General features: G+C 49.5%; 1 protein-coding gene across 10 annotated transcripts in view; it reads right to left on the bottom strand.

Annotated features, from left to right (window-relative positions):
* LOC137423796 (SH3 and PX domain-containing protein 2A) overlaps nucleotides 1-13,576 on the bottom strand; it is a 363,650-nt gene that overhangs the window by 66,200 nt on the left and 283,874 nt on the right. For 8 of the 10 annotated variants that reach the window (XM_078773721.1, XM_078773722.1, XM_078773730.1 and 5 more), the window contains 3 exons: nucleotides 13,368-13,475; nucleotides 12,666-12,749; nucleotides 5,598-5,718 (listed from right to left, as the gene is read on the bottom strand). In XM_078773721.1, coding sequence (XP_078629847.1) covers nucleotides 5,598-5,718; nucleotides 12,666-12,749; nucleotides 13,368-13,475 — 313 coding nt within the window. Of the gene's footprint in view, nucleotides 1-5,597; nucleotides 5,762-12,665; nucleotides 12,750-13,367; nucleotides 13,476-13,576 lie in introns of all 10 variants that reach the window. The other 2 variants (XM_078773723.1, XM_078773731.1) reach the window with 2 other exon arrangements.

Genomic DNA, 13,576 nt, shown 5'->3' with positions numbered 1-13,576 from the left:
CCCCATGACAATCTTCTCCATCTTGCCCTATTTTCTGCATCTCTCCTTGTTAACCCCCTTGCCTGCATTTCTTCTTCCACCATCTTTAGCCAAGTCTTTCTCGGTCTTCCCCGCCCTCTACTTCCTTCTACATTCATTTCCACCACTCTTCTCAACCAGTCACCTTCATCCTTCTTCAACACATGACCAAACCATCTCAACCTGTTCCTCTTCACAGCATCAATCACAGGCTCTATTCCCATCATCTTTCGCAATTTATCATTTGTCTTCCTCTCTCTCAACGATACTCCGCACATCCATCGAACCATTCGCATTTCCACCCTTTCCAAGCTTCGTTGCTGCTCTACGTTCATTACCCATGTCTCGCTCCCATAAATCACAACACTTCTCACACATGCAGCACACACCTTTCCCTTCAGCTTCAACGACACTCCCCTCCTCATCAGCACGCCACTCAGTTCCCGAAACTTCTTCCATGCACATCTCACTCTAGCAGCCGTTGCCGAGTCTGATCCACCTTCTCCATTCAGCATGTCTCCGAGGTAGCAAAATGTTTTCACACCTTCCAGCTTCACGCCGTCTCCAAGATCCTACTCAACATTTCCTCTATCTGCAGCTCCCTCTGTGCACACCTTACATTTGAATGTAGCTGCCACAGTGGTTAATGACCCTCTCAGATCACTACATTTTTGATGAACCCACTCAGCGCACATTGTACATTGAATGGAGTTCACTCCGACACCCTTCCTGCACACAGTACAGGGCCACTTCCCAGTTCTTTCCTCCTCACCACATGCTTTACCACTTGCCATCAACTTCGTCTTTCCGATATTCACCTTCAGACCTTTTGTCTCCATACATTCCTTCCACTTGTTCATCTTTTCCTTCAGTCCATCCATACTTTCCGCAATCAACACCAGATCATCTGCATACAACAACTCCCATGGTAAACCCTCCTTTACGTTCTGAGCCAGCACCTCCATCACAGCTACAAATAGTAGTGGACTTAGTACCGACCCCTGATGCACTCCCACCTTCACCTCAAACTCACCACTGTTCCCGTCCTTCGTCCTTACAGCTGTGCGCGCTCTTTTGTACATTGCCATCACTACTCTGATCAACCATTCCTCCACTCCTAACTTCCTCAATGCCCATGTCAATACTTTGCGTGGAACCCTATCGAATGCTTTCTCCAGATCAACAAACTCAAGAAACAATTTCTTCCTCTTATCCCTGTACTTCTCCTGCAACTGCCTCACAATGAAAAGCGCATCTGTCGTTCCTCTTCCTGGCATAAATCCAAACTGCATTTCGTCAATCTTCACTTTCTTCCTTATCCTCCTCCCCAACACCCTTTCCAATACCTTCATTCCATGCTCCAATAACTTTATCGCTCGGTACGAGCCACACTCCAGAGGGTCACCTTTCCCCTTGTATAGAGGGACGAGGGTACTCAGTTCCCAATCCACTGGAATGCGGCCTTCTTTCACCACCAGATTACAGATCTCTGTCATTCTCTTCACACCCCAACTTCCTGCTGCCTTCAACATATCTCCCACAACTCCCGTTGGCCCTCCCGCTTTTCTACTCTTCATTGCTTTTATCATTTCCTCAACTTCCTTCTCAGTTGTCTTCTCTGCCGGTCCTAAAACTGGGTTACTCTCTATCTTGCCATCCCATTCATTCTCTGTATTCAACAGCATTTCCATATATCTTTTCCATCTTCCTTTAATTCCATCTGGGTCCACAACGATTTGTCCCACTTCATCTTTCAAGCAACTCACCCCCATCACATCACACCTCTCTTTCGCTATCTGCTTTGCAATCCTGAATACTGCTCTCTGACCCTCTTCCGAATCCAAGCGTTCTCCGAACATTTTCCTACATGCCTCCTGCGCCTTTGCTACCTCTTTCTTTGCAGCCTTCTTGGCTGCCTTATAACTTTCATGCTCTGCTGTTTCTGCTCCCGTACCCTTCGCCTTCTGCCACTCCTTGAACCTCTTCCTCTTCTCGTCAATCCTCTTTCCAACTTCATCATCCCACCACCATGTTTCCGAGTGCCTTGGTGGTCCTTTTGTCCATCCACATACCTCACCAACGGCTCCCAACAGACGAGCTTTCATTGACATCCAACCACTTTCAAGCTCAACCACATCATCCTCTACCCTACTCAGCCTCTCTTTTAATGCCTCCCTTACTGTCACCTCTTTCAACCTCCACACCTTCATTCTCGGTTGGTACTTCACCCGCCGAGCTCTCCTCGCACCTTTCACCCTTATGTCGCAGCCAACCAAGTGGTGCTGTGAAACAGCCTCCTCCCCCGGGATCACCTTTGTGTCCCGGAGGTGCCCCCTATCTCGCCTACGCACCATCAGGTAGTCAACGGTTGTCGTCGACCCACCTGACGTGTATGTAACAAGCTTATTATCCTCTTTCTGGAACTGAGTATTACAAATCAACAAATCAGCTACATCAGCAAACTCCAAAATCCTTTCACCTTCTCCATTTCTGACATCATATCCGTAACCCCCGTGAACTCCCTCAAAACCATCCATACTCCTTCCCACATGTCCATTTAGGTCTCCTCCTACCACAACAACTTCCCCAACTTTCACGTTTTCCATCAGATTCTCTATCGCACACCAGAACTTGTCCTTCTCTTCATCGCTCCGACCAACTTGCGGAGGATATCCCGAGATGACGTTCACCAAGAGCTTTCCAATCATCATTTTCATCGTCATCAACCTATCACTCACTCTAGTCACACTCACCACACAATCTACAAACTCCTCAGAAACCAGGACACCAACACCATTCATGCCCTCCAGGCACCCTTGCCACACAAACTTGTATTTCTGTCGCTGCCTACCCTTCACCATTCTCACCTCTTGCACACAACATATGTCCACTCTTCTTCTGACCAATACATCCACCACTTCTCCTGACCTCCCTGTCATTGTCCCTACATTCCATGTCCCAAACCTCAGAAACCGATCTCCACTTCGGGCTGTACCCTGCCCATATGTAGTTGTAATTGTCATGGTTCTCTTTTTGAGGCAATGTTTTTATGGCCGGATGCCCTTCCTGACGCCAACCCTCTTAGTCGTCTCTTACGACACGCAGGGATACGGTATACCTATTCTAATCCAGGGTACACACTGGGAAACGTTTAAAACATGGAAATTCTGGGGGGGGGGGGGGGGGGGGGGGGAGAGGGGGGGGGGGGTTGGTTGGCATCACGGCTGCGGGGCCCCCGTCGGCACCACGCCACAGCGGCCCGGTCAGCACCACGCCATGTCGGCCTGGTCAGAACCACGCCACGCCACGTCGGCCTGGTCAGAACCACGCCACGTCGGCCCGGTCAGAACCACACCACGTCGGCCCGGTCAGAACCACACCACGTCGGCCCGGTCAGCACCACACCATGCCACGTCGGCCTGGTCAGAACCACGCCACGTCGGCCCGGTCAGAACCACACCACGTCGGCCCGGTCAGCACCACACCACGTCGGCCAGGTCAGTACCACACATCAGCCCGGTCAGCACCACACCACGTCAGCCTGGTCAGCACCACACCACGGCGGCCTGGTCAGCACCACGCCATGTCGGCCTGGTCAGAACCACGCCACGCCATGTCGGCCTGGTCAGAACCACGCCACGTCGGCCCGGTCAGCACCACGCCATGTCGGCCTGGTCAGAACCACGCCACGCCACTTCGGCCTGGTCAGAACCACGCCACGTCGGCCCGGTCAGAACCAAACCACGTCGGCCCGGTCAGCACCACACCACGTCGGCCAGGTCAGTACCACACATCAGCCCGGTCAGCACCACACCACGTCAGCCTGGTCAGCACCACACCACGGCGGCCTGGTCAGCACCACACCACGGCGGCCCGGTCAGCACCACACCATGTCGTCTTGCGAAAGGGTTGAGAAAATCCGTGATGGAATTGGAGAAATTAACGAACACAGGTGACGGAGAATTTAAGAAAACGAAAATACCGCGAGATTATCCTGACGAATGACGCAACGCAAAGTATCGCGACATTATCCTGACCATCATTGATGAAGATCATTGATGAAGACCAGAAATAGCACAGGGCCCAGAACACTACCTTGGGGAACTCCACCCAGAACAGGAAGGGGAGATGAGAGAAATCCATTCAGGGCCACACGTTGCATTCGACCAGAGAGGAAGTCCACAAGCCATGAGTGGAGATTTTCATGGATACCATAGGAGGAGAGTTTGGTGAGCAGAGCTGGGTGCCAGACCGTATCGAATAGGATTTGCAGTTATGGAGAAGAAGATTTTAGAAGTTTTTCGCTTAAATCCAAGCTGGTTGCTAGAGTTATTGCAAAATAAAAAAAATTCAGAAAAAAAGATGGCATCAATTCTTATTGGCCCCAACAATCCTGGAAAGTTTCAACTTAATCAAAGCAACAGAGCCGACGCTACAGCTTCCACAAAATTCGGCGGAAAGAATAATAAGAAGTCTAATGACAATAGGAGACCCAGTCTATATACCTGGTCCCCTAATTAAAACTGTGAGCAGTGATGCCCTAGGGACCAAGACGCCCCATTCTAATTGGACAAGGGTGCGACGACGTCATTGACAATGGCAGCCCAGACCCGATTATGCAAAGTTTGAATTCTACATGCTTGGTCCCCTAAAAAGTGCCAATTGCAGGTCAAACCTGAAACTATTTTTTGCTAAATTCAGCTGGTCGGTAAATTAAAGCGGATAAAATGCTCCAGCAACATTATAGAAACATCACTATTGTCAAGTGGATCTCTCGTCACTATCTGCCAAAAATGAAGGGTGCTGCAAAGCCATGCAAGTCTTAATGCTGGATGGCTTGGAAACAGGACTTCTTGTACAGCAACCACTTGACAAACTAGACACGAGAGAGTTCAAAAAACACCTTACCCCATGGTCTTGAGAAAAAAAAAAAAGAGAAAAAACAAATGGACATGGGCGGGGTCTGCGAGTAGCAAATTTGATTGGTCGAGATGTCAAATGCTGTAATGTTTTGTCCAAGTACTGCTAAACGAAAGGTTTTTAAAAAGTGCCCAAAAGGTGATTTGTGTAGTACAGTGTTCATGTATATGATTCCATTGAAATAAATAAATTTAAAAGGCTGCACAAATGTTTTTTTTTAAAGTTTACCGCCGTTGATGCAGCGTCTTTTACACCCCCTTATTTAACACGTTACACAAGTTCTTCATGCCTGTTGTTTGTGTCCTTTATGACGTCCTTAAAAACAGCAAGTTTCCTGTTTGGAATGATTTTCAATCTTGGTTGACCACCAGAAAGGCAGACAGACAAAAAACGTTATTTCACTGTTCTGTGCCTGCACAATCCGGATAAATTCAGAGCCAAGGTATTGCTAAGCTGCAGATTTGTTTTCTGATTCATGTTCCGATTCGTGCTCAACATATAACATTCAATGGAAATCCAGTTGTTCCTCAATCATGAACCGATGTTTCTGGACAGACAGACAGACAGAAACAGACAGAAGTGAAGCAATTGCTTAACCCCACTTTTAGCTTCGCGTGTGCAGGGTAATGAATAGGGACACGACTGGTATGCACACTGACCTGACGAGCCACCAGCCCTCGGTGTTCTGCTGCAGGACATCCAGAGAAGTTCCCTTCTCGAAGCTGAGCTCGTCCTTGTCCTGTGCTGTGTATGGCTGCAGTGCTATGCAGCGAACCTCAGCTGTGCACACACAGGGAGATGCTCCCAACTGGCCAGCAGGACACTAACGATGCAAGAAAATCCATTATGGACAACCGCATAATGTACTTTGCACAAACCCAGAGGTCCTCCATGAAAGTGCTATTCTTTGACAGACTTCTGTCAGCACGTCGGGTTGTGTGTGGACAAAGAAAAGGGGAAATCGATAAAGCTTGGGGCATGCGGGACACTTTGGCATGAGATTCCCAGATACACCACAAGTGAATGAAGGATTAAACATTGCGACTCGTTCAACTAGGCGATACCAAACTGCTGAAAACTAGCTCCGTGTTGTCAATAAATTGGTCACACTTCCTGGTGATTCCTCAAAATGATTATTTCACTTTCATTTGCATTTCAGTCTAAAACCTTCTGTTAGAATTAAGAAATCCACTTGGTGTATCAAGGATCGGAAAAAAGAAAGAAAGAAAGAAAGAAAAAAGTACGAGTTGAACAAGCAAATTGAGCCATCTCCACGAAATGCACAATAATGGAGAATTTCAAACCCTCTACCACCCTCAAGGGATCTTTCACTTCATAAAACCACCACCACCACCCTCTCACCCCCTCCACCGATCAACATCCCTCTCGAGTATGTGAGATAAAGATGGCTCAAAAATGAATGACATGCAGAGATCAGAAGCAAGCATCATGCAGATGAGGCCTCAGCAATGGCAGACATCAGTGGTCTTGACTCAGACCAACAGAGCACGTAGTACAAGCCTCCAGCTCTCTAACAAGAGTACAGAGAACACCAAACATTAGCTAAAGCCCCCGTCACACCTTGACGATTTAGCCAGCGTATGCCGACGTATCAAAATTGAGTGCTGGTGTGAGTCATACGCTGGCATACGTCGACAAATTTTGTGCATGCACGAAATTTGTCGACGAGCTCGGCGTACTACGACGTATGCCAGCGTGCTCTTAACGTATACAAAACTTACCCATAACGTATTCGACGTGTGCCAGCGTATTCGCCAAATTTTTCATACGTCGGCATACGCTGGCTAAAACGTCAATGTGTGACAGCGGCTTTTGTAACGTTGATTGTAGTTCGCTAGCGAGACATATTCCACAGGGTGAGGTGTGCAGGCCGGACTAGCTCAACACTAAAAGAGCAGATGTAATTGGAATCAAATAAACAGGAGACACTGAAAGATTATTTATTTAATAGTGATCATGAAGGAGCATGAGCATGTGCAAAGGTCACATGCAGTACAACGACACAAGTGGACTTCAACATGTATTACAAGGACAAGGAGATGATGGAAAAATTAACAACATATGGGATTCAAACCCAGGTTCCCAGAATCATGAGCAAAATGCTCAGTGGGGAACAACAAACAGGAGAAGCTGAGCTCAAATTTTACAGCAGATTTAAAACCAAGGTGTTGTGTTTCAGTTCCACAACAAAACCACCAAACAACACTGAACACTGGTAAGAAAATAGACCCTTTTCTTTGTAGGTCTATAACCCAAGGTCACTTTAGGATAACCAACTGATGAGCAGGATAACCCTCTGAGCCGCTGAGCAGGATAATCCTCAGCCTCTGAGCAGGATAATCCTCAGCCTCTGAGCAGGATAATCCTCAGCCTCTGAGCAGGATAATCCTCTGAGCCTCTGAGCAGGATAATCCTCTGAGCCTCTGAGCAGGATAATCCTCTGAGCCTCTGAGCAGGATAATCCTCAGCCTCTGAGCAGGATAATCCTCTGAGCCTCTGAGCAGGATAATCCTCTGAGCCTCTGAGCAGGATAATCCTCTGAGCCTCTGAGCAGGATAATCCTCTGAGCCTCTGAGCAGGATAATCCTCAGCCTCTGAGCAGGATAATCCTCAGCCTCTGAGCAGGATAATCATCTGAGCAGGATAAACCTCTGAGCAGGATAAACCTCTGAGCAGGATAAACCTCTGAGCAGGATAAACCTCTGAGCCTCTGAGCAGGATAAACCTCTGAGCCTCTGAGCAGGATAAGCCTCTGAGCCTCTGAGCAGGATAAGCCTCTGAGCCTCTGAGCAGGATAAGCCTCTGAGCAGGATAAGCCTCTGAGCCTCTGAGCAGGATAACCCTCTGAGCCTCTGAGCAGGATAATCCTCTGAGCCTCTGAGCAGGATAACCCTCTGAGCAGGATAATCCACTGAGCCTCTGAGCAGGATAACCCTTTGAGCCTCTGAGCAGGATAACCCTTTGAGCCTCTGAGCAGGATAACCCTTTGAGCCTCTGAGCAGGATAACCATCTGAGCTGCTGAGCAGGATAACCCTCTGAGCAGGATAACCCTCTGAGCCTCTGAGCAGGATAACCCTCTGAGCAGGATAACCCTCTGAGCAGGATAACCCTCTGAGCAGGATAACCCTCTGAGCAGGATAACCCTCTGAGCCTCTGAGCAGGATAACCCTCTGAGCCTCTGAGCAGGATAATCCTCAACCTCAGAGCAGGATAAATCCTCTGAGCAGGATAATCCTCAACCTCAGAGCAGGATAATCCTCTGAGCAGGATAAACCTCTGAGCAGGATAAACCTCTGAGCAGGATAATCCTCTGAGCAGGATAATCCTCAGCCTCTGAGCAGGATAACCCTCTGAGCAGTATAATCCTCAGCCTTTGAGCAGGATAATCCTCAGCCTTTGAGCAGGATAATCCTCTGAGCCTCTGAGCAGGATAACCCTCTGAGCAGGATAACCCTCAGAGCCTCTGAGCAGGATAATCCTCAGAGCCTCTGAGCAGGATAAGCCTCAGAGCCTCTGAGCAGGAAAAAGCCTCAGAGCCTCTGAGCAGGAAAAAGCCTCAGAGCCTCTGAGCAGGAAAAAGCCTCAGAGCCTCTGAGCAGGAAAAAGCCTCAGAGCCTCTGAGCAGGAAAAAGCCTCAGAGCCTCTGAGCAGGAAAAACCTCAGAGCCTCAGCAGGAAAAAGCCTCAGAGCCCGAGCAGGATAACCCTCAGAGCCTCTGAGCAGGATAAATCCTCAGAGCCTCTGAGCAGGATAAATCCTCAGAGCCTCTGAGCAGGATAAATCCTCAGAGCCTCTGAGCAGGATAAGCCTCAGAGCCTCTGAGCAGGATAAGCCTCAGAGCCTGAGCAGGATAAGCCTCAGAGCCTGAGCAGGATTATCCTCAGAGCCTGAGCAGGATAATCCTCAGAGCCTCTGAGCAGGATAATCCTCAGCCTCTGAGCAGGATAATCCTCAGCCTCTGAGCAGGATAATCCTCAGCCTCTGAGCAGGATAACCCTCTGAGCAGGATAACCCTCTGAGCAGGATAACCCTCTGAGCAGGATAACCCTCTGAGCAGGATAACCCTCTGAGCAGGATAACCCTCTGAGCCTCTGAGCAGGATAACCCTCTGAGCAGGATAACCCTCTGAGCAGGATAATCCTCTGAGCCTCTGAGCAGGATGAGCCTCTGAGCAGGATAACCCTCTGAGCCTCTGAGCAGGATAACCCTCTGAGCCTGATAACCCTCTGAGCCTCTGAGCAGGATAACCCTCTGAGCCTCTGAGCAGGTTAACCCTCTGAGCCTCTGAGCAGGATAACCCTCTGAGCCTCTGAGCAGGATAAATCCTCTGAGCCTCTGAGCAGGATAACCCTCTGAGCCTCTGAGCAGGATAACCCTCTGAGCCTCTGAGCAGGATAACCCTCTGAGCCTCTGAGCAGGCTAACCCTCTGAGCCTCTGAGCAGGATAACCCTCTGAGCCTCTGAGCAGGATAACCCTCTGAGCCTCTGAGCAGGATAACCCTCTGAACCTCTGAGCAGGATAATCCTCAGCCTCTGAGCAGGATAATCCTCTGAGCCTCTGAGCAGGATAATCCTCTGAGCAGGATAATCCTCTGAGCCTCTGAGCAGGATAATCCTCAGCCTCTGAGCAGGATAATCCTCAGCCTCTGAGCAGGATAATCCTCAGCCTCTGAGCAGGATAATCCTCTGAGCCTCTGAGCAGGATAATCCTCTGAGCCTCTGAGCAGGATAATCCTCAGCCTCTGAGCAGGATAATCCTCTGAGCAGGATAATCCTCTGAGCAGGATAATCCTCTGAGCAGGATAAACCTCTGAGCAGGATAAACCTCTGAGCAGGATAAACCTCTGAGCCTCTGAGCAGGATAAGCCTCTGAGCCTCTGAGCAGGATAACCCTCTGAGCCTCTGAGCAGGATAATCCTCTGAGCCTCTGAGCCTCTGAGCAGGATAACCCTCTGAGCAGGATAAGCCACTGAGCCTCTGAGCAGGATAACCCTTTGAGCCTCTGAGCAGGATAACCCTTTGAGCCTCTGAGCAGGATAACCATCTGAGCTGCTGAGCAGGATAATCCTCTGAGCAGGATAACCCTCTGAGCAGGATAACCCTCTGAGCCTCTGAGCAGGATAACCCTCTGAGCAGGATAACCATCTGAGCAGGATAACCCTCTGAGCAGGATAACCCTCTGAGCCTCTGAGCAGGATAATCCTCTGAGCCTCTGAGCAGGATAATCCTCAACCTCAGAGCAGGATAAATCCTCTGAGCAGGATAATCCTCAACCTCAGAGCAGGATAAATCCTCTGAGCAGGATAATCCTCAACCTCAGAGCAGGATAATCCTCTGAGCAGGATAAACCTCAGCCTCTGAGCAGGATAACCCTCTGAGCAGTATAATCCTCAGCCTTTGAGCAGGATAATCCTCAGCCTTTGAGCAGGATAATCCTCTGAGCCTCTGAGCAGGATAACCCTCAGAGCCTCTGAGCAGGATAATCCTCAGAGCCTCTGAGCAGGATAAGCCTCAGAGCCTCTGAGCAGGAAAAAGCCTCAGAGCCTCTGAGCAGGAAAAAGCCTCAGAGCCTCTGAGCAGGAAAAACCCTCAGAGCCTCTGAGCAGGAAAAATCCTCAGAGCCTCTGAGCAGGAAAAAGCCTCAGAGCCTCTGAGCAGGAAAAACCTCAGAGCCTCAGCAGGAAAAAGCCTCAGAGCCCGAGCAGGATAACCCTCAGAGCCTCTGAGCAGGATAATCCTCAGAGCCTCTGAGCAGGATAAATCCTCAGAGCCTCTGAGCAGGATAAATCCTCAGAGCCTCTGAGCAGGATAAGCCTCAGAGCCTCTGAGCAGGATAAGCCTCAGAGCCTGAGCAGGATAAGCCTCAGAGCCTGAGCAGGATAATCCTCAGAGCCTGAGCAGGATAATCCTCAGAGTCTCTGAGCAGGATAATCCTCAGAGCCTCTGAGCAGGATAATCCTCAGCCTCTGAGCAGGATAATCCTCAGCCTCTGAGCAGGATAATCCTCTGAGCAGGATAACCCTCTGAGCAGGATAACCCTCTGAGCAGGATAACCCTCTGAGCAGGATAACCCTCTGAGCAGGATGAGCCTCTGAGCAGGATAACCCTCTGAGCCTCTGAGCAGGATAACCCTCTGAGCCTCTGAGCAGGATAACCCTCTGAGCCTCTGAGCAGGATAACCCTCTGAGCCTCTGAGCAGGATAACCCTCTGAGCCTCTGAGCAGGATAACCCTCTGAGCCTCTGAGCAGGTTAACCCTCTGAGCCTCTGAGCAGGTTAACCCTCTGAGCCTCTGAGCAGGATAACCCTCTGAGCAGGATAATCCTCTGAGCCTGAGCAGGATAACCCTCTGAGCAGGATAACCCTCTGAGCAGGATAACCCTCTGAGCAGGATAATCCTCTGATCAGGATAACCCTCTGAGCAGGATAAACCTCTGAGCAGGATAACACTCTGAGCAGGATAATCCTCTGAGCAGGATAATCCTCTGAGCAGGATAAACCTCTGAGCAGGATAATCCTCTGAGCTGTCTATCCTGGGTTCAAATCCCGATTCAATTAGGAATTCTCATCCTGCTGTTCGCAGACGAACGATCAATATGCGTGCCATCTCTCAGATCGGATGTTAAGCCGGACGACCAGTGTGCCAGCACTGGAAATTGGTGGATGTTAAATACCCCATGGTGTATTTCATGAAGAGTAGGAGAGCCATAGGCAGCCACCTAAACAAATTACAAATTCCTGTTCCAACTCTGTCACACCCACCCACACTTGGCAAGCGTGGCGAGTATGCCAATACCCCCACTAGCCGAGGAAAGCCTTCGTCCTGCATGGACTGAAAACAGGCCGACGAAGACGATCCTGAGGCCACAAGCTAAAGGGTGACTTTTGAGAAGGCTCTCGGGTTATCCCTCGAGGACAAAAGAGCTGAAAGCAGTTTGAGGTTTACCACTCCGGGCTAAGATAACTCTGGAGAAATGCGGTGCCTACCTGCATGGAAAGGTGTCACGGACATAGGCATTGAAACAAAGAAAGGGGCAAGGGAGTGGGAAGAGAAACAATCCAACAGGCCATGGCAGCTAAAATTGGTAGTGTGTGTGACAAGTTGCTGGACAATCAGCACAAGACTTCCAGACGAGAAGCCACGTCCCTCCATCCGAGCCCTGCAAGCAGGGTGAACCTCACAGTGTTACAGGCATGGCGTTACCCAAGATAACAAGCACGCACACACATATGGGTTTGATTTGAACCTCCCCCCCACCCCCCCCTCGAAAAAAGAAAGGAAAGAGCAAGCGAGGCAATGGCGAGAAGCAGGAAACCGGGGGGCGCAGGCAAAAGTAAAGGGGAGGGGGTTGCTAAGCACAAGAAAAGGGAGAGTGGTGGGAAAGTGTGTTCTTGCGGTTCAGTAGCATGACCATTTGGGTGGTGCGCCCTCGATTTTTGACTCATTTAAGGATTATGGATTTGTTTTTGGCATTGAGGACCAAAATATCTTTACTGACCTTTTCCAACCGAAATAAACTCCAAACCATTAACCTCACCAAGGAAAACATCTGATGAACTGCATATTTCACCCAAATTTACCATTAATTACAGCAAAGCAAGAGGTCAACCTTTTCATTGAGGAAAGGTTAACGAGATATGTCCTCCGTTTCCCATCTAAAGCATCATCTCCACGCTACCCTCCACCCAAGGCCTTCTGGAGTCACCTCGGCTCGCCTGTCGGTTTGTGAAGCCGCCCAAGGTCCATCGCCGGTCGAGCCGCTTCAGGTGAGGCCTCCGTCGCTTAGCGACTGGGCATCAAAGGGATGTGGCAGAGTTGGGAAGGACAGGGATGGGGAGCAAGGATGAGCATGAAAGAGAGAGAGAAATAAAAAGTGATAGCCATGTTTGGCAGGGAAGGAGTAGGTACTGTATTTGCCAAAAAGGAAGCATGGGTACCTGACTCCTCTGACCATGCATCCTAAGGCCTGGTTTTTTTTTCCCCATGAAAAGCTGTAATTTGGTGATTTACTCCTTCACTTTTATTTAGCACCCTGCCAACAAATAAATAAAATCACAAGCAGAATCTGATTTGAATGCAAGGAAGCAATGTTGATTGGGATATGCAGGATTGGTGATGAAAGAGGGCCCTTATATGAGGCCCGAGGCAATGGGAGCAGAGCAGATTCATTCGAAGGGGGTCTGGTGATGGACAATCAGGAAGGAAAAGTTGGTACATATCATTTGGTTATGGTGGGAAAAGATTTGCACTTGTAGGCCTTTCAAATTGTGTCCTACCGCACCTTACACTCCCGTTCCAAGTCATGCTCTGCAGAACGTCACGAAATGTTGCTTTCAGGAACCAATCACATGTGGCATTGTGCCAAGTTCAATGACCAGAATAGGATGAGAGCGTGCGGGAAGCTTACCATCGGTTGCCTTTCTACTTGGTGGACTGCCACGCATCTCTTTGTGAGGCTCGAGGAAGGAGGCCGGCACCCATCCCTGCTCATCTATACCACTCACAAACCACCAGCCTGCATGCCAGGGCAGAATCGGGGTTGTTGTTGGGCAACGGGTACAAGACCACCTAAAACACAATTTCAACCTCGTGTTCCACGAAGCACATTTTCTCTGT

This window comes from Myxine glutinosa, chromosome 3, assembly GCF_964187855.1.
Source record: "Myxine glutinosa chromosome 3, kmMyxGlut1.1, whole genome shotgun sequence".
Classification (NCBI taxonomy): Eukaryota; Metazoa; Chordata; class Myxini; order Myxiniformes; family Myxinidae; genus Myxine; species Myxine glutinosa.
This window is presented reverse-complemented; position numbering and strand designations above follow the sequence as displayed.